Source organism: Oncorhynchus masou, chromosome 9, assembly GCF_036934945.1.
Source record: "Oncorhynchus masou masou isolate Uvic2021 chromosome 9, UVic_Omas_1.1, whole genome shotgun sequence".
In the NCBI taxonomy this organism is placed as follows: Eukaryota; Metazoa; Chordata; class Actinopteri; order Salmoniformes; family Salmonidae; genus Oncorhynchus; species Oncorhynchus masou.
In genome coordinates, this window is record NC_088220.1 from 76,532,870 (window position 1) to 76,554,034 (window position 21,165).

General features: G+C 41.7%; 1 protein-coding gene across 1 annotated transcript; it reads right to left on the bottom strand.

Annotated features, from left to right (window-relative positions):
- Nucleotides 1-2,109: 2,109 nt before the first annotated feature.
- LOC135546633 (ATP-sensitive inward rectifier potassium channel 1-like) lies at nucleotides 2,110-3,231 on the bottom strand. The gene has a single exon (XM_064975221.1). The coding sequence runs from the start codon at nucleotides 3,229-3,231 to the stop codon at nucleotides 2,110-2,112; it is 1,122 nt and encodes a 373-aa protein (XP_064831293.1).
- Nucleotides 3,232-21,165: the final 17,934 nt, after the last annotated feature.

Sequence of the window (21,165 nt, forward strand, 5' to 3'; positions counted from 1 at the left end):
ACCATGAAATAAAAATGGTTTTACGACATACCCTTGCTCAGAAGCCTGAAACAGTTGTTTTCTGACTTAATTATTCTTGCCATGACAACCACAGAAGTGCAAGGATGGATTCTTGTATGACATAGTCAATGGAGCCCTTTTATTTTTTTATGTTTTATTTAACCCTTCGTTTACCGGGTAAGTTGCCTGAGAACACATTCTCATTTTCAAGTCACTCCCACTTTTATTTGTTAGGCCCAATGCTTTGAAGTTGATTTTGTATACAGATGAAATGGAGATATGCAACCCACCTGGATCACATGCTTTAAAACAAATTGCTGACGGTTTACTATTCATTGGGAAATATAGATCCTAAATATACATCTAAGCTAGCTTAAATTAAACTTCTTGCCATTGCTAAATCAAGTGACCTTTCTTGGCTTTGTATGAAAGTGATAATGTCCTCGAAGCCGGTGTTTGGAGGATATATTGGCACGGTTTACCAATGTAACAACACCCGTGCCAATACATCCTCCAAACAATTCTCTGGCATTATCACTTAACCATGCTTGAGTTGATAGAGTTTACCCAGATACTTTTTGCTCTAGTGATTTCGCTTCAAACCATTTCAAGATTCAAGTTATTAATCAAGCAGCCTTTGAAAAATTTCAAGCAGATTTTTATTGATAATGTAACACTCAAGCAACATTATTTACTTCACCTTCCCACACAAATTAAGTATTTGTGTCCTATGGTAAGCCACATGTGCATGAGATGTGAATCAAAGCACTTTATTTTTAAGCAATGGACTTCCAAAAATATAAAAATAATGTTAGCAAATCACTGGTGAATCATAATCAGCTGTTTGAATGCAGTCAAACGGTGAATGGCTCACAACATCCCATGTTTACACATGAAAGAGAATTTGGACCCCCCTCTGAGGGGAAAAATGTACAATTTGATCAGGCAAAAGATAGAGTTCTGTGGTATTGACAAATTATGACATGTTGTGTCAGTGAAGTGGCTTGTTCTAAATGGGAATAAATATACAAGTCAAAAGTCTTTGATCGTTACCAACGTGAATGACAATGTTCCAGAATTTAGCAAACTCTTCCTACTATTTCTTTGATTATCAGCCTTATGACACCTTGGGTCTGAGTAGGGATTTGTTAGCATATGAAGTTGCTGTACCTAACCTTGCCCATGCCCCAAAGTTGGTATATAGGAAAGGCTTATATTTCATGTCCTAATACCCACTTTCAAAAGCAGCTTGTGTGCTCCAATGAAGCATTATCTTGGGGATGTCCTTGCACGTCACAGTTATAATGAATAGGTGTTCTAATGTTGTCTAGCACTAGCTCAGGTGGCAGGTTTGGGGCTTCGTTTCCCACTGGGGGAATTCACATAATGTACTGTAAGTTGCTTTGCATCAAAGTGTCTGCTGTGGCATATTGAAAAAAGCAGTTTGAGTCATATCTGGATTGTAAATGTTTTTAATACATATATGAATTTTATAGTCTCCAAGTGTGATATCTTCAAATTCTTGTCATCAGTAGATTCCAGCTTCAAAAAGCTGTTCCCTCAATAATGTGTCTCATTTATCTTGTGGTAAGACAACTCAAGACATATATTCCTAAAACAAGCTAAATAGTCTAACACAGTTAGCACTTGATAAGTAAATCATTGTTAAAATAGGATAATATGATTTTTATTTGTAAATTTTACCCCCTTTTTCTCCCCAATTTCATGGTGTCCAATTGTTAGTAATGACTATCTTTTCTCATCGCTACAACTCCCGTACGGGCTCAGCAGAGACGAAGGTTGAAAGCCATGCGTCCTCCGAAACACAACCCAACCAAGCCGCACTGCTTCTTAACACAGCGCGCATCCAACCCGGAAGCCAGCCACACCAATGTGTTGGAGGAAACACCGTGCAACCTTGGTTGGCGTGCACTGTGCCTGACACACCACAGGAGTCGCTGGTGCGCGATGAGACAAGGATTTGTAATCAGATTTGTAATTTTTGCAATGTTAAACTAAAAATAGCTATTCTATGGGCACAGCCGAAGCACCCATTTTTCTAAGCGTGTACAACCTATAACTGTCTTCTATTCCTCAGGCCACATAAGCTCACAACTTGGTCATATTAGGTTGTTCTAAGTTATAATTTGCTTCAAATTCCCAGTTGTCGATTCCATTAATGGAGTGGAGGTGGTGTCCCTTCATGTTGTGGAAGCAGTAGGAACAATGTGCTGTGGCCACCGGCACCACTTTGGAGAAGTTGGAGAAGTTCACTCTGTATTTGCCCTCTTTACTGCGGGAGATGATTGGCAGGAAGCTGTAACCCCACATGATCTCCTGAGGGATGAAGGAGGTCCTGACCTGGCAGGCTGAGCTGGTGGTCTCGGCTGTGCCGTCTAGAAAGACCACCAGCTCAAACTCCTGCTTATGGAGTGTGTCCACTGCCATCTCAAAAAAAGGGCTAGTATTGTCAATCACATGGTAGAGTGTGAGAGGGCACACAAAGAAGAGGTTGTCCTTCCCAGCGTCCACCATGAACTCAATGCTCACCTGATCCATGATGATTGTCTCCCCATTGGGTTTGATGGTTGTCCTCAACAACTTGCCATAAATCTGGCTCCCGATCATCAGGGTCTTGCGTAAGTTGGCCACTCTTATCATGAGGCAAAGGAAGTCCTTCTTAGGACAGATGACAGCTGTCTGACTGAATGTGATGGTCTTGGACCTTTTCTTAGGGATGGAGATCTTGGCCAGGATGATTCCACACATGAAACAGTTGATGATGGAACCTATGAGAAACTGGGTAATGATGAGGGTTACAGCACCAGAACAGTGAGGGGTGATGACGCGTACACCATACCCGATGCTGGTCTGGGTCTCCATGGAGAAGAGGAATGCTGTAATGAGATCGTAAACATTTTCCACACAGTACTTGTGGCCTTTTGAGGGGTTCTGCCAGGTCAGGTCCCCGTTGCTCCGGGCGATCCAGAACCACAGTAGTCCGAAGATGAACCAGCTCAGGGTGAACGAGACGGTGAAGAAGAAGAGGACAAAGCGCCAGCGGAACTCTACGAAGGTCGTCCAGAAGTCCACGAGGAAGGCAAACTGGTTGCCGCATTTCACGTTACCAAATTCAATGTTGCATTGGCCACATTTGGTCACCAGCCGGGTTCGGTGGATTCTTCGCTCCACCAGGTGGTCCTGGATGCGCTTCCTGATGCCAAACATCATTTTCTAGGTCCTGTCTTCTGTTAGAGATAATAAGAATATGTTTGTGAAATAGTTCATACTTTAACTAATTGGGTTAAACTGACCTTCATTTTCATCAAAATATCATTATATGAAACAACTCACCAGCACAAACACCTCAGTCAGTCTATGATCAATGGAATGACTTCACATACCTGCCCCAACCACGTTTCTCTACTTACTAGCAGTTGCTTTGCATCACTTGCACATTTTAATATGCACTTACATTTTGTAATCCTGGGCACATGCCATAGTTAAGACCCAGATGATTTTACCGTTATCCATTAGCCTTTTACTATGTTTAAATCAGTGATTTTGACTGTAAAAATACTATTTTGTTATTTTAGGGGGAATTTGTGTAATATCTTAACAAATATTTAATATCAATAGGTTTGTTTAGTTTAGTGTCTCTTGCACAATGCTAGACCTGGTTTATGTGCGTTTTGCTGAATACAATGCTAGACCTGGTTTACTGGAGTTGAGGTGCAGGGGTAGACCTGTTTTACAGTTTATGGATATTTAGGCTTTGGCACATGTAGACCTGGCTTAGTTGGCTAATTGAGTTCAAGAACAGGTGCAGACTTTGGTATGTAAATTGGAGCTGAAGTATAGGTGAAGACCTGTTTTGTATAAATATTGGGGCTGAAATGCAGAAGAACAGCAATTTTTCTAACAATTATGGCTTGCATGTAGCAGTAGACCGGTCAAAGGTCACAGGACTAAGATATGCAAATAACAGGGTTGGAATGTGCAGTGAATAGGTGGATATAGGTTACTGTTGGTGTCTTGGAGAATATAGGCGGAGTAACAAATAGTGCATTTAGCATCAGGATATGGGTGTATGGGTACTTGATTGTATAAATATTAGGATTTAAGTGTGTTGGTAAGTGGGCTGAGGTATATAATGTACACTACATGACCAAAAGTATGTGGACACCTGCTCGTTGAACATCTCATTCCAAAATCATGGGAATTAATAGGGAGTTGGTCCACCCTTTGTTGCTATAACAGCATCCACTCTTCTGGGAAGGCTTTCCACTAGATGTTTTAACATTGCTGCAGGGACTTACTTCCATTCAGCCACAAGAGCATTAGTGAGGTTGGGCACGGATGTTGGGTGATTAGGCCTGGCTCGCAGTCGGCATTCCAATTCATCCCAAAGGTGTTCAATGGGGTTCAGGTCAGGGCTCTGTGCAGGCCAGCCAAGTTCTTCCACACCGATCTCGACAAACCATTTCTGTATGGACCTTGCTTTGTGGTCGGGGCCATTGTCATGCTGAAACAGGAAGGGCCTTCCCCAAACTGTTACAACAAAGTTGGAAGCACAGAATCATCTAGAATGTCATTATATGCTGTAGAATTAAGATTTCCCTTCACTGGAAATAAGGGGCCTAGCCCGAACCATGAAAAATAGCCCCAGACCATTATTCCTCCATAACCAAATTTTACAGATGGCATTATGCATTGAGGCAGGTAGCATTCTCCTGGCATCCGCCAAATCCAGTTTCAAATGTCGGACTGCCAGATTGTGAAACGTGATTCATCACTCCAGAGAACGTAATTCCACTGCTCCAGAGTCCAATGGCGGCGAGCTTTACACCACTGATCTTAGGCTTGTGTATGGCTGCTCGGCCATGGAAACCCTTTTTATGAAGCTCCGGACAAACAGCTGATGTTGCTTCCAGAGGCAGTTTGGATCTCGGTAGTGAGGGTTACAAACGAGGACTAATTATTTTTACACACTATGTGCTTCATCACTCGGTGGTCCTGTTCTGTGAGCTTGTGTGGTCTAACACTTTGCAGCTGGGCTGCTGTTAATCCTAGATGTTTCCACTTCACAGTAACAGCAATTACAGTTGACCGAGGCAGCTCTAGCGGGGCAGAAATTGGATTAACTGACTTGTTGGAAAGGTGACATCCTATGACGGTCCCATGTTGAAAGTCACTGTGCTCTTCAGTAAGGTCATTCTACTGCCATTGTTAGTCTATGGAAATGACATGGCTGTGTGCTCGATTTGATACACCTGTCAGCAACAGGTGTGGCTGAAATAGCCGAATCCACTTTGCAGGGGTGTCCACATACTTTTGTATATACTGTATAGTGCAGTTATTTGGGCTGTGGAATAAAGGTACATATAGACAGAGCTGTGACTAAGAATAAAATATATATTTTTACATACTTTTCAATATAAAAGATAAATATGGATCATGTTAGGATTACTAATGACATTTGATTTGCATAGTGGCATGCATGTTTGGGAACAATCTGGGAACAATCTGGGAACAAACAGGTTAGTTAAGGCCTAAAATCATTCCAAAAATAAAGTTATTGTTGAAATATATCACTCCACTAGCCCAAATCAGTCAGATAACCATAACCTACCTAAAAGCATCCTCATCTAGCCTACTACAACCACATATAGTGGCTTGCAAAAATATTCACCCGACTTGGCAGTTTGCCTATTTTGTTGCCTTACAACCTGGAATTAAAATTGATTTGTTGTGGGGTTGTCATTTGTAAATCATTTGATTTACACAACATGCCTACCACTTTGAAAATGCAAAATATTTTTTATTGTGAAACAAACTGAAAACTTGAGCGTGCATAACTATTCACCTCCCCAAAGGCAATACTTTGTAGAGCCATCGTTTGCAGTAATTACAGCTGCAAGTCTCTTGGGGTATGTCTCTATAAGCTTGGCACATCTAGCCACTGGGATTTTTGCCCATTCTTCAAGACAAAACTGCTCCAGCTCCTTCAAGTTGGACGGGTTTCGCTGGTGAACAACAATCTTTAAGTTATACCACAGATTCTCAATTGGATTGAGGTCTAGGCTTTGAATAGGCCATTCCAAGACATTTAAATGTTTCCCCTTAAACCAATTGAGTGTTGCTTTAGCAGTATGCTTAGGGTCATTGTCCTGCTGGGAAGGTGAACCTCCGTCCCAGTCTCAAATCTCTGGAAGAATGAAACAGGTTTCCCTCAAGAATTTCCCTGTATTTAGCATCATCCATCATTCCTTCAAATCTGACCAGTTTCCCAGTCCCTGCCAATGAAAAACATCCCCAGAGCATGATGCTGCCACCACCATGGTTCACTGTAGGGATGGTTTTCTCGGGGTGATGAGAGGTGTTGAGTTTGCACCAGACATAGCGTATTCCTTGATGGCCAAAAAGCTCAATGTTGGTCTCATCTGACCAGAGTACCTTCTTCCATATGTTTGGGGAGTTTCCCACATGCCCTTTGGCGAACACCAAACGTGTTTGCTTATTCTTTTCTTTAAGAAATTGCTTTTTTTCTGGCCACTCTTAAAGTGGTCCTATGGACAGATACTCCAATCGCCGCTGTGGAGTTTTGCAGCTCCTTCAGGGTTATCTTTGGTATTTTTGTTGCCTCTCTGATTAATGCCCTCCTTGCCTGGTCCTTGAGTTTTGGTGGGCGGCCCTCTCTTGGCAGGTTTGTTTTTGGTGCCATATTCATTTGATTTAAAAAAAATGGATTTAATGGTGCTCAGTGAGATGTTCAAAGTTTCAGATATTTTTTTATAACCCAACCCTGATCTGTACTTCTCTACAACTTTATCCCTGACCTGTTTCGAGAGCTCCTTGGTCTTCATGGTGCCGCTTGCTTGGTGGTGCCCCTTGCTTAGTGGTGTTCCAGACTCTGGGGCCTTTCAGAACATTTGTATGTTTACTGAGATCATGTGACAGATCATGTGACATGACATGACTGGTTGTAGATTGCACACAGGTGCGCTTTATTTAACTAATTTTGTGACTTCTGAAGGTAATTGGTTGCCCCAGATCTTATTCAGGCGCTTCATAGCAAAATGGGTGAATACATACAGTGCCTTGCGAAAGTATTCGGCCCCCTTGAACTTTGCGACCTTTTGCCACATTTCAGGCTTCAAACATAAAGATATAAAACTGTATTTTTTTGTGAAGAATCAACAACAAGTGGGACACAATCATGAAGTGGAACGACATTTATTGGATATTTCAAACTTTGTTAACAAATCAAAAACTGAAAAATTGGGCGTGCAAAATTATTCAGCCCCTTTACTTTCAGTGCAGCAAACTCTCTCCAGAAGTTCAGTGAGGATCTCTGAATGATCCAATGTTGACCTAAATGACTAATGATGATAAATACAATCCACCTGTGTGTAATCAAGTCTCCGTATAAATGCACCTGCACTGTGATAGTCTCAGAGGTCCGTTAAAAGCGCAGAGAGCATCAAGAAGAACAAGGAACACACCAGGCAGGTCCGAGATACTGCTGTGAAGAAGTTTAAAGCCGGATTTGGATACAAAAAGATTTCCCAAGCTTTAAACATCCCAAGGAGCACTGTGCAAGCGATAATATTGAAATGGAAGGAGTATCAGACCACTGCAAATCTACCAAGACCTGGCCGTCCCTCTAAACTTTCAGCTCATACAAGGAGAAGACTGATCAGAGATGCAGCCAAGAGGGAGACTCTGTCCATAGGACAACAATCAGTTGTGTATTGCACAAATCTGGCCTTTATGGAAGAGTGGCAAGAAGAAAGCCATTTCTTAAAGATATCCATAAAAAGTGCGTTTAAAGTTTGCCACAAGCCACCTGGGAGACACACCAAACATGTGGAAGATGGTGCTCTGGTCAGATGAAACCAAAATTGAACTTTTTGGCAACAATGCAAAACGTTATGTTTGGCCTAAAAGCAACACAGCTCATCACCCTGAACACACCCTCCCCACTCTCAAACATGGTGGTGGCAGCATCATGGTTTGGGCCTGCTTTTCTTCAGCAGGGACAGGGAAGATGGTTAAAATTGATGGGAAGATGGATGGAGCCAAATACAGGACCATTCTGGAAGAAAACCTGATGGAGTCTGCAAAAGACCTGAGACTGGGACGGAGATTTGTCTTCCAACAAGACAATGATCCAAAACATAAAGCAAAATCTACAATGGAATGGTTGAAAAATAAACATATCCAGGTGTTAGAATGGCCAAGTCAAAGTCCAGACCTGAATCCAATCGAGAATCTGTGGAAAGAACTGAAAACTGTTCACAAATGCTCTCCATCCAACCTCACTGAGCTCGAGCTGTTTTGCAAGGAGGAATGGGAAAAAATGCCAGTCTCTCGATGTGCAAAACTGATAGAGCCATATCCCAAGCGACTTACAGCTGTAATCGCAGCAAAAGGTGGTGCTACAAAGTATTAACTTAAGGGGGCTGAATAATTTTGCACGCCCAATTTTTCCGTTTTTGATTTGTTAAAGAAGTTTGAAATATCCAATAAATATCGTTCCACTTCATGATTGTGTCCCACTTGTTGTTGATTCTTCACAAAAAAATACAGTTTTTTTATCTTTATGTTTGAAGCCTGAAATGTGGCAAAAGGTTGCAAAGTTCAAGGGGGCTGAATACTTTCGCAAGGCACTGTATATGCACGCACCACTTTTTTGTTTTCTATTTTTTTAATTTATTTATTTATTATTTTTATTTCACTTCACCAATTTCGACTATTTTGTGTATGTCCATTACATGAAATCCAAATAAAAATCTTTACAGGTTGTAACGCAACAAATAGGAAAAATGCCAAGGGGGATGAATACTTTTGCAAGGCAACCTGTAGCTGCATATAGGGTGGCAGTTAGCCTAGCAGTTAAGAGTGTTGAGCCAGAAACCAAAAGATTGCTGGGTCGAATCCCTGAGCTGACTATGTGAAAAATGTGCCCCTATATTGTACTTGCTCCTGTAAGTCACTCTGGATAAGAGCATCTTCTAAATGACTAAAATGTTAATTATATAATACTGTCATAGTAACCACTGGTAAGGTAAACTCTTTGATGGATGGTCCCTGGCAAGAAAATGTTCTCTGAATAAATGTGGCCTGTGTTGCTGCCAAGCTGTGCCAAATAGTTGGATAGTGGTGCGACTGTTAAGTACTAAATGACCATTGCAGTAAGCTTTGTTCCTACGCTCAAAGCTATGAAATGTCCTTTATTTCATAAACCGAAATCCGATAGTCACACACGATTCTTTGTTGAGAAGCTTTGGATCTCACAAAGCCTTTCACACGTAATCATGATTCCCCCCCCCCAATTGTTACTGTAAGGTGATATAATGAATGCCAAGATCATTTGAGATTTACTTTGATACAATGCTTGGCTGATGCTTTTCAATAATATATTTTTGAAATAGAGCGATCATTTTATTAGTACTGTGTGGTTCAGTTGTCATTGTCGCTTATAACTCTTCAACAAGTAATGATTTGCCGAGGAAAACGTTATAATCATTTATTTAAAGGTTGTGCAATCAATGCCAAGGGGAGCCATTTCCACCCTTGTCATCATTCGTTTGCGATTAAATGCAATGTTATTCACATTTTGATCTTTCAGCCAATTAAATAATTCACTCAATGTTTACACTATTAAATGTAGGCACATGTTGTATTATTTACTTCTACGGTGAGAGTTCAGAAAGTCAGCTATTTCTTTTCCCCTTTTGGGGAGAGACCGTCCCGACTGTAAATTTCTCATATAACAATAGCAATAAAAAAATTGCCCTCTCAAGACCATGTCCTTTTAATGTTAAAATCCTCAATAATATACAAGACCACAAACTAACCCCACTACACACCCACCTGTATACAAAGTTTGTAATGGAGTCAGATCAGTCATATAACATACAATATGTTTACTGGCAGACATGCCACTCTTCACTCATAGGGTTTTTGTAAACAACAACGTTAGCGGAATGTCAATTAAAAAATATATGCGTCACTTTTGTTAAGGGAGAGGAGCCATAACGGCAAGCTCACCTTAGCCTCAAAGGGGGTAAAATCAACATAATGGACAGGTCATTATTACACTCTTATTATAATGGGAGAATACAAAGCAAAGTTTTCCCTCACTGGATGATAATGGTCCAACTAAGACGATGTCCTCACTCAAGCTGAGCTTACCTGTCAGTGCGTAAACTGTGGAAATCCAAAATTGTGTTGCACATTGGTTGCCCTCTGTCGCTGTCTCTCTCAGCCTGGTCTCTGGTGTGTCCTGTACTTGGTGTTCTGACACTTTTTGCAGTGCTACACCTGTGTGCTTTTATAAACCCTTGTACTGGTGGGACTGTAATCACTTCAGGTGATGTTGACAAGCACACAAACATGAAGTACCTGTACCGCCCTCCTGCAGGGCTGTTGAGTGGGTATGAGTTTACCCCACACAGCGCAGGTACTCAGGGCCAGCCTGAATACCCTGTGCTACACCACCAATGTCTGCACACACACACGCATGCACACACGCACGCACACACACACGCGCACAGGCACACACACCACACACATGCTTGTATTTAATGTTGAAGGGGTAAATAAAGATGTTATACATTCATGCTACACACACATCAAATCAAACTTTATTTGTCACATGCGCCGAATACAAATGTAGACTTTACCTTGAAATACTTACTTACAAGCCCTTAACCAACAGTGCAGTTCAAGAAACGTTAAGAACATATTTACCAAGTAGACTAAAATTAAAAGTAATAATAAAAAGTAACAGTAAGAATAACAATAACGAGGCTATATACAGGGGCACGCGTACCGAGTCAGTGTGCAGGGGTACAGATTAGTTCAGGTAATTTGTACATGTAGGTAGGGGTGAAGTGACTATACATAGATAATAAACAGCGAGTAGCAGCAGTTTACAAAAAGGGAGGGTGTCAATGTAAATAGTCCGGGTGGCCATTTGATTAATTGTTCAGCAGTCTTATGGCTTGGGGATAGAAGCTGTTAAAACTTCTTCGGGATAGGGGGCAGCATTTTCACTTTTGGATAAATAGCATGCCCAAATTCAACTGCCTGCTACTCATCCCCAGAATATAAGATATGCATATTATTAGTAGATTTGGATAGAAAACACTCTGAAGTTTCTAAAACTTTTGTGAGTATAACAGAACTTATGTAGCAGGCAAAACCCAGAGGACAAACCATTCAGATTTTATTTTTTTAGGTCACTGTCTATTCAATGTGTTTAAATTGGGAAACCAGATTTCTAAGGGACTTGTTTGCAGTTCCTACCACTTCCACTGGATGTCACCAGTTTTTAGAAATTGGTTGAGGTTTTTCCTTTGTGTAATGAAGAAGTACGGCCATTTTGAATGTCACTTGAAGTTTTCTTATGGTATTGAACACAGATCATGCTGTCTTCAATTTGATCGATTATTAATGTTTAAAAATACCTAAAGTTGTATTACAAAAGTAGTTTGAAATGTTTTGGCAAAGTTTACAGGTAACTTTTGAGATATTTTGTAGTAACTTTGTGCAATTTGGAAGCTGTATTTTTCTGGATCAAACGCGCCAAATAAATTGACATTTTGGATATATATGGACGGAATAAATCAAACAAAAGGACCATTTGTGATGTTTATGGGACATATTGGAGTGTCAACAAAAGAAGCTCATCAAAGGTAAGGCATGAATTATATTTTTATTTCTGCGTTTTGTGTCGTGCCTGCAGGTTTGAAATATGCTACTCTCTTTGTTTACTGTTGTGCTATCATCAGATAATAGCATCTTGTGCTTTCGCCGAAAGCCTTTTTGAAATCTGACATGTTGGCTGGATTCACAAAGAGTGTAGCTTTCATTTGGTATCTGACATGTGTGATATAATGAAAGTTTGATTTTTATAGTATTTTATTTGAATTTGGCACTGCATTTTCTCTGGTTATTGGCCAGGTGGGACGATTGCGTGTCACCTATCCCAGAGGTTTTAAGGAGCCTTTTGGTCCTAGACTTGGCACTCCGGTACCGCTTGCCGTGCGGTAGCAGAGAAAACAGTCTATGACCAAGGTGACTGGTGCCATTTTTTGGCCATTCCTCTGACACCGCTTAATAAATAGTATGTTAGTTCATATTAAACTCACTGACTGCATCGGCTTCCTGACTCCCTGCGTCTACGTTACACTGCTGTTGCCAGACTCTTCTTATGATTACTAAATACTGCACAATTTAAACGCTTGCCCCCATTCCCCCATTCCCCAATACACATGTAAATATTGGACTATAAATTGTGCCTTCCTGTACCATACGTATGCTAAAATGTATTATTCTATTCTACTGAGCCATTTACTTTATGTTCATATTCTATCTTTTTGTCACGCCCTGGTCGAAGTATTTTGTGTTTGTCTTCATTTATTTGGTCAGGCCAGGGTGTGGTGTGTTTTGTATTGGGATTGTAGCTTAGTGGGGTGTTCTAGATAAGTCTATGGCTGTCTGAAGTGGTTCTCAATCAGAGGCAGGTGTTTATCGTTGTCTCTGATTGGGAACCATATTTAGGCAGCCATATTCTTTGAGTGTTTCGTGGGTGATTGTCCTTAGTGTCCTGATGTCCTTGTTCTGTGTTTATTTACACCAGTATATGCTGTTTCGGTTTTTGTTACTTTTTGTAATTGAGTCGTGTTTTACGTTTGTTTATTAAACATGGATCGCAATCTCCACGCTGCATTTTGGTCCGACTCTCCTTCCCACCTAGAAAGCCGTAACACTTTTATTTCTTATTGTTGTAGCATTGTCGAGAAAGAACCTGCAAGTTGGACAGTGTATACCATACACTGTCCAACTAAACTGGAAAACTATGTCAAGAGGAAGCACACACACACACACACATGCTTGTATTTGCTTTTGATGGGGGAAATAAAGATCTTGAATTGTAGCCACATTTTGTGATAATACGTATGCCACATGAGTAGTATCTGCTGGCAGTGATTGTAGATTGGTTGTTGCACCATGTGAGGCTTTTATAGTGGTTAATGTTGGATGGATGTCTGGTCCGTTTTGATGTTCAAGACCGGTGTGCTGTTGAGGGAAATGTCAATGAGGATTAGCATAAGAACAGGGAAGGGCTTGTCACCTGATGCTATTCCACAGGCCGTTGGCTCAGCAGCATTCATAATAAAACAACACAGTGACGGACTCACGCGCCAGGCCTCTACCGCAGATTCATTACAAATACATTGCTTTTATTGTTTGTGTGTGTGTGTGTTATAGGCGACTCTCAACTGTATACAAAAGGTTTGATTGTCTTCTCAGGAATTCAGCCTTCTCTGTGTGGCTTTTGACATCCCCCATTCTGTCTCACTTTCTCTCTTTGAATCAGAGATTCAGTTGTCTTTACTTCCTGTAGGTCTGATATTTGATTGGTAACAGTAATGCTATTGGTCAACAACTATTGGTCAACAAGATTTTGACTGAGATTCATTGTCTCTTTTTCTTTGTTCCTGACTTGCACTGGTGAGATACTCTCTCTTTCTCTCTCCACCCCAGGGACTCTTGGAGCTTGGCCTTTTCAGGCTATGACCTCTCTCTCTCCCCCTCTGCCCAGAATAATGCATTGTAATGCTAGTATTTTCTTGTAACTTAAGCATTATGCCTTATTTGTGAATCCATTCATTTTACAATTGTATTAAAACTGCACTATGCAGAAATCGCTACACCATTTCCTGGTTGTAAAATTCTAATAGTTTGTCTAATTTTAGTTTGTGAAAAAAAACAAGCACATATAGTGCAGAGAATCATAGTGCCATCTAATCTGCTGTAAAATATACTCTCCAAAACCACAAATGTTGTATTTTCAGCTGTTTGAAGCTGGTGAACAAAACTGAAAGTAAAAGATGCTAAACAAAACTTAAAAACAGATCTACCTGTTCCTAGACTTGCTTTAAATGAGAATGACAGATCTATAACTCACTGTTCTATGTGAATTTGGTCAAGTTACCCAAAACATTACAAATTGCAGCTTTAAACAATACTTGCTTTGTGCATAATACTTCCTTTGACCATTTGTTGATATTTGTCATCTAAGCTCATAATACTTCATTCATTGTCTCTTTCTCTTTGTTCCTAGTGTGTGTGTGTGTGTGTGTGTGTGTGTGTGTGTGTGTGTGTGTGTGTGTGTGTGTCTAGTGCACCCTCAGAAGTGATGCTTATCAACTGTATGCAAAATATTTTTATTGTCTTCTCAGGAATTCAGCCTTCTCTGAGTTGCTCTTAAATATTATTTTGCCCTACGTGTGTGTGTGTGTGTGTGCGCGTGGACCAGAAGACCCCACAAGAATCGTAAAAAAATAACTGGGGTCATTTTGATAATCCCAGGGTCAAATGCTATTTCTATGGGGTTTAGGGTTAAGGTTAGAATTAGTGTTAGAATTAAGTTTAGGGTTAGGTTTTCAAGTTAGGGTTAGGAGCTAAGTTTAGGGTTAGGTTTAGGTTTTTAGGTTTAGGGTTAAGGTTAGGATTTCAGGTTAAGGTCAGGGTTGGTTTAGTGCTTAGGGAAAAAAGGATTTTGAATGGGACTGAATTGTGTCCCCACAAGGTTAGTTATACAAGACTATGTGTGTGTGTAGAGGTCCAAACCACTAACCTCAAAGAAAGGCTTAGTCTGAATATTTCAATGCAGACCTCTCTCTCTCTCCCCTTGCTTGTCACCCCCCACCCCCCCTCTCTGACTGCAGTGTTGTTGCAGTGAGACTGTGTAAGAGACGCATGTGTGTGCATACTAACTCATGGACTGCTGTGGCTGCGTCCCTCCTGTCTAATCCAAACACAGACCTGCTGCCTACTCTCCTATTCTTCTAAATAAAGCAGAGTAAGCATTGAGCTGTTATTAAAGGTGATGGAGACAGATGGAGCCTGTTGTTTACAAGTTCAACTGAATCACTGGCCTATCAGCCATGACACCCTGAACATAGTCGAGAGATGGAGGGAGGGAGGGGAGAGGAGGGGTGGATGACTATCAAATGTGTAGTAAGATCATTCATCTCTGTCTGCATATATCATATATCTAGTCGGAGGTCATTAGTGGGTGGAACAACACATCTCTCAGATTGATGTAGCATCTCAGCTTTACATTCAGTAACACTCTGTCTAGACTCAGAGAGGTTAGAATGCAGCTCCACAGAAAGATGTTACCGATGTCCACAGAACTGCTACTGGTGGACCACATGCAGCTATTCAGTCTTTGAGACAAGTGACACTCTATAGAGTCATCCTAATAGATTTCCACATTGAAAGCTAATATATACAGCAAGTAGGGTATCCATTATTTATTATTTGGCAGCCCAAATGTAATATCTCTTTGAACCCGGTCAAATGTTAGGGGCTGTTGGAGGCATCATACATTGATTATAGTTTTGAGTAGACACTGTTCTCTGTCCTCACCAGACCTATCTAAGAGCAGAGATTACATTCATGAAAAATGTATTGTGTCGGTCGACAAGGCAAGTGGAGGAGAGCCGTTGTGTATAATGCCCTGGTGGCATCCTAAAGTCATGATGAATTGATATCTCCCAATCTGTCACCCATCTGAGCCAGTGGTGACGTTGATATTCAAACATCCCAGCAGGCTGTAAGCCAGTTCTCAGTCTTATTCAAATCTGTCCTCAACACAACACCTTCGGCACCTCTGGCTGTGAGAATGATAACCCCTCCTGTTTGAAGAGCACAGTGCAATAGCAATACATCTAGAGCTCTTTCTCTGTGATGTCACCACATGAAACACATCTCCTATTCTCTAATAGTGGGATTCAATTTAGATCGTGTGTGGGTTAGTTTAAATTCATATGCCTGTTTTTCTGCCTGTCTCTTTGTCTGTCACATATGGTCACACCTCACACACACATCCATGGAAACACACACATCCATGGGAACACACACATCCATGGGAACACACACATCCATGGGAACACACACATCCATGGGAACACACACATCCATGGAAACACACACATCCATGGGAACACACACACCCATGGAAACACACACATCCATGGGAACACACACACCCATGGGAACACACACATCCATGGAAACACACACCCATGGAAACACACACATCCATGGGAACACACACATCCATGGAAGCACACACCCATGGAAGCACACACATCCATGGGAACACACACACATGGAAACACACACATCCATGGGAGCACACACACATCCATGGAAACAAACAAACAAACACCCGTCTGTCTTTCCTTTACACTGTTAGGCTTTAATCCTTTCACTCATCCTTGGTCACTTCTTGAAAATAGCAAGGGGGTTTTGTTCATGTGTATAAGTGGTCTGACTGACCCTCACTGTGAACTTTGGAAAGGCCAGCTGTTCCCCTTTACAGGATGACTGAAGAGACTGGTCTCCCAGACACACATTGATTAGAGAAGCATTAATCAATCCCAGGGATTATCCCTGGCATGGAAAAGGCTGCTTTCTATAGCAAACCAATTACACTTTTTATGGGATGGGAAGGTTAACTGGCTCGATGAGCAATCTGTTTAAATCATTGACACTCGAGGTCTGGAGACGCATGCAAGGGAAGTTGAGAGGAGAAGAACGGGTCATTCTGGATGGAGGGGTGAAGGGAAGAGAGGGGTGAAGTTAAGAGGAGAGGAGACAAATGGGGTGTTCTGGAGGGAGCGGTGAAGGGAAGAGAAGAACGGGTCGTTCTGGATGGAGGGGTGAAGGATAGAGGGGTGAAGGGAAAAGGAGAGGAGAAGAACAGGGTGTTCTGGATGCAGAGGTGGAGGGGCATATGGATGGAGAGGTGAAAGGTCATATGGATGGAGAGGTGGAGGGGCATATGGATGGAGAGGTGGAGGGGCATATAGATGGAGAGGTGGAGGGGCATATGGATGGAGAGGTGGAGGGGCATATGGATGGAGAGGTGGAGGGGCATATGGATGGAGAGGTGGAGGGGCATATGGATGGAGAGGTGGAGGGCATATGGATGGAGAGGTGGAGGGGCATATGGATGGAGAGGTGGAGGGGCATATGGATGGAGAGGTGGAGGGGCATATGGATGGAGAGGTGAAGGGGCATATGGATGCAGAGGGGGTGATGGCATAGAGAGAATAAGGGAAAGCATAAAATTATATTTGGCTATTAAAGTTAATTGGAGAGGTTTCTGTGAAAGGTCTATGGAATCAAGAATGCATGTCCTTGTCCTTGTTGTTTTGATGAGAGTGTCTTCCCTTCATGCTGCATTGGTCATGCAGTGGGAGGTGTGTGTGTGTTTGTGTGTGCTTGCGTGTGTGTGTGTGTGTGTGTGTCTGTGCGTGTGTGTGTGTCTGTGCGTGTGTGTGTGTCTGTGTCTGTGCGTGCGTGTCTGTGCATGAGCGTGTGTGTGCGTGCGCGTGCATGCGTGTGGATCTGTGTGTGCGTGTTTGTGCGTGTGTGCGTGCGTCCGTGTGTTTGATGAGGGATGAGGAGGAGGAGCTGAAAAAGGTCCTCTCTTCACTTTAATGGGTCTCATTCCATTAATGACCACCGCATGAACTTTCCTTAATGTTGCCACTAGTATTCGAGGAGCTAAATTAACCTTGTAAAGAGAAGCATCCTCTCATTACCTTGTAAAGAGAAGCATCCTCTCATTACCTTGTGAAGAGAAGCATCCTCTCATTACCTTGTAAAGAGAAGCATCCTCTCATTACCTTGTGAAGAGAAACATCCTCTCATTACCTTGTGAAGAGAAGCATCCTCTCATTACCTTGTAAAGAGAAGCATCCTCTCATTACCTTGTAAAGAGAAACATCCTCTCATTACCTTGTGAATAGAAACATCCTCTCATTACCTTGTGAAGAGAAACATCCTTTCATTACCTTGTAAAGAGAAGCATCCTCTCATTACCTTGTAAAGAGAAGCATCCTCTCATTACCTTGTAAAGAGAAGCATCCTCTCATTACCTTGTAAAGAGAAGCATCCTCTCATTACCTTGTAAAGAGAAACATCCTCTCATTACCTTGTGAATAGAAACATCCTCTCATTACCTTGTGAATGGAAACATCCTCTCATTACCTTGTGAATAGAAACATCCTCTCATTACCTTGTGAATAGAAACATCCTCTCATTACCTTGTGAATAGAAACATCCTCTCATTACATCACCACCTCATATCCACCATATAAAGTAAAGCAACTTCAATTAGCTCGTAAAGCCTTACATTTTAACGACAGCCACTAGTTTATAAGACCTAATCTGTCTTCCAGTCCTCCCCTCCAGTATGTGATGAGTCTCTGATCTGTGATGGGATACTCTGTTAATGGGAAAGGTGACATGTTTACACACTAGACTTGACATTTATTGTTCAGATCGTTTTGTCTGAGTCGCCTGAACATATGCAGTTCATACATTGTTCAAATAGAAAATGCTGTTTTACAGACCAATAGAAATGTTTGATTTTAGCTGGAAAGCTTCCCCAGTTTGAGCCTAGGTTTTGTGGGATCGCTTTCATGTACCGACCGACTTCAGTGCCACAGTCATTGGAGGCTCAGCAAGCTGCTCTACTCCGTCAGCCCTTTGAAGTGGAAATGCAGGACTTGATATATTGTTTTAAAGGGTGTAATTAACTTTGTATAATTCAGACACGGACCGCAGTCGGTACCTTGACTCGTTCATGATTGATTACAACTTGTTTTATGAAATGTGTACAATGCAGCATTCATTATTTATGTATCTCTTAACCTGTGAATTATAGTTAACCACCACCTGTCCACCACAACCTCTAATGTAAACAGATGATCAACTTGAGGGTATAACATTTAGTTCAAGAACAAGATCAATTACAGAAGTCAGTTGAGGCAACGGTAAAGCGAGATCAAATATCATGACTGTTCTACACTGACTATGAATGAAGAGGTGCTCCAATTTCTTTTAGAATAACATATTATGACAGATTATTCTGTGCTTCGTTGATCCATTGCGGCAGAATGAAGACGTAAGGAGGAGACTTTAAAAAGGTCACCGTGCAGGTTATTAATGGCATGACAAATTGCAAATGGGCAATTCCACAGTAACAGAAAAATCTGATTTTTCACTTGAAAATGTATATCCAACAAAAAATAACAATAATTCTGTTGCTGTGTAATTTCCCAGATATCTTGATTTCCATGTTAACAGTCCAGCTCATCCAGACCTGACCTGACCTGGTACTCTCAAGGAACATTTATGTATGAAGCACACACAGATAAAAGATACATAGTTTGCTGTACCAGTACAATTAGCACAATAGGCATGCTAAAACAAAGCAAGATGTGAACTACAATATTTTCTCATCCATCTTCCAGCATAGAACACTATTGCTGTCCATGGTCCTGAATTTGGCTCTGTCATACAGTAGGCAGTAAAACAATACTATCTACCAAAGCATTTATTCAGACTCCATCCCTCCACATCTTATGAGCTATAGTGTGTAACGAGGTACATGTGCAGCTATCCCAGCCAGCCCCTCTCAGCCCAATGGTCCCCTCATGTCAGTGACAGCCCAGGTCTCAGGCCCTCTCTGCTGGTGGCCAGTCCCTCAGTGGGACTCGGACATGACGTGCTCTCCCTGCTTGCCCCCCACCTGCACCAGGGTCTGGCTGACTGATCACCTGAATACATTTCCCATGTATACACACACACTCACTGTCACACCGCTATTCTCCACCTGACACTCTCTACCCATTCTTTTTTCCACCTTTTCTTGAAGGGTAATTGAATTTCCTGAATTTTCAGAGGGTACACATGAAGACAGGGGTAAGCAGGTGTCCTCACAGAGTTTACTGGGATTGCTTTATGCAAAAGACGAATTTGTCAATTTTAAGTATGTGTGTGTATGCATTGCATGAGTGTCAGCTATTTCCCTAATGTCAGCTGCAGCATTGTCCAAATTCTGACAATCTGTTCAGGCAACATAATTGTCTGAAGTCATGGGGCAAGCTGTTTGAGTGCTACTTATAATCAACAGAAAATGACAAAGTGTAGTAGGAAACCCTTCAGCAGTGAGAAGTAGAATGTTGATTTCTTTAGGAGTATTTTCCCTCCCAGGGGAGCCTTGGGGGAGGGGGATGATGAAATACACATACACGCGATCAGGGTTACATGAAGAACAGGAAATGATTGACAAACAGTCACAGCTTGCTCAGATGGACAGCCCTGCTCCACAAAAGATAAGGCCAGTGACCTTAACCCGTGTGTGTGTGTGTGTGTGTGTGCTTGTGCATGCATGTGTATGTCCATGAGTGTGTGTGACTGAGTGAGTGTGTGTCCGGCTGTGTCTATGCCCTCAGGGAACACTGACTTATGTGTAGTCTACAACGTCTGTCTATTCACCATTGTCATCCACTCTGCTTCAGGCAGTAGAGGTATAGGTGGCTGTTCAACCTGAGCTTCCCTTGTCACCTGTCTAGACATCAGAAAGATAACATCAGCCGTTTTAATCCATCCAGACCTGAGAGTCTAATGGAGAGATATTGGTATTTCAGCAGGTATGCGCTCCTTAAACTAAATGGCAATCTATCAATGAAATCTCAGGGCCTGACAGGCTTGACATATTAGGTGTCAAGCAATGTCACACCTAAGTGAAATAAAGGCTTCTGTTTTAGACACAGAAGTTGGCTAATCATGTACATCACATCTGTCAAACTTATTCCACGGAGGCCCAAGTGTCTCAAGTTTTTCACTCCTTCCTTGTACTTGGTTGATAAATTAAGGTCACTAATAAGTTAGAAACTCACCTCACCTGCTTGTCTAGGTCTTAATTGAAAGGAAAAAACAAAAACCTGCAGACACTAGGCCCTCCATGGAATGAGTTTGACACCCCTGATGTACACCAACCAACCAGAGCCAAGTTTACACAACTGCTGAGCTGATTGGGAGAGGGGAAAGCTGTTTCAGCCCTTGGTGAGCAAGTGCATGATTTAAACAAATCAGAACCAGCTATTTATTGTTTGATCACCGCCCTAATCATTACCCTAAAGGCATCAGTGTCTTTCTCTTAGAAAATGGATTTATTGTGTGATCACCACCCTAATCATTACCCTAAAGGCATCAGTGTCTTTCTCTTAGAAAATGGATTTATTGTGTGATCACCACCCTAATCATTACCCTAAAGGC

Coding starts and splice junctions, on each gene's coding strand:
- LOC135546633 (XM_064975221.1), bottom strand. CDS start 3,231: ATGATGTTTGGCATCAGGAAGCGCATCCAGGACCACCTGGTGGAGCGA.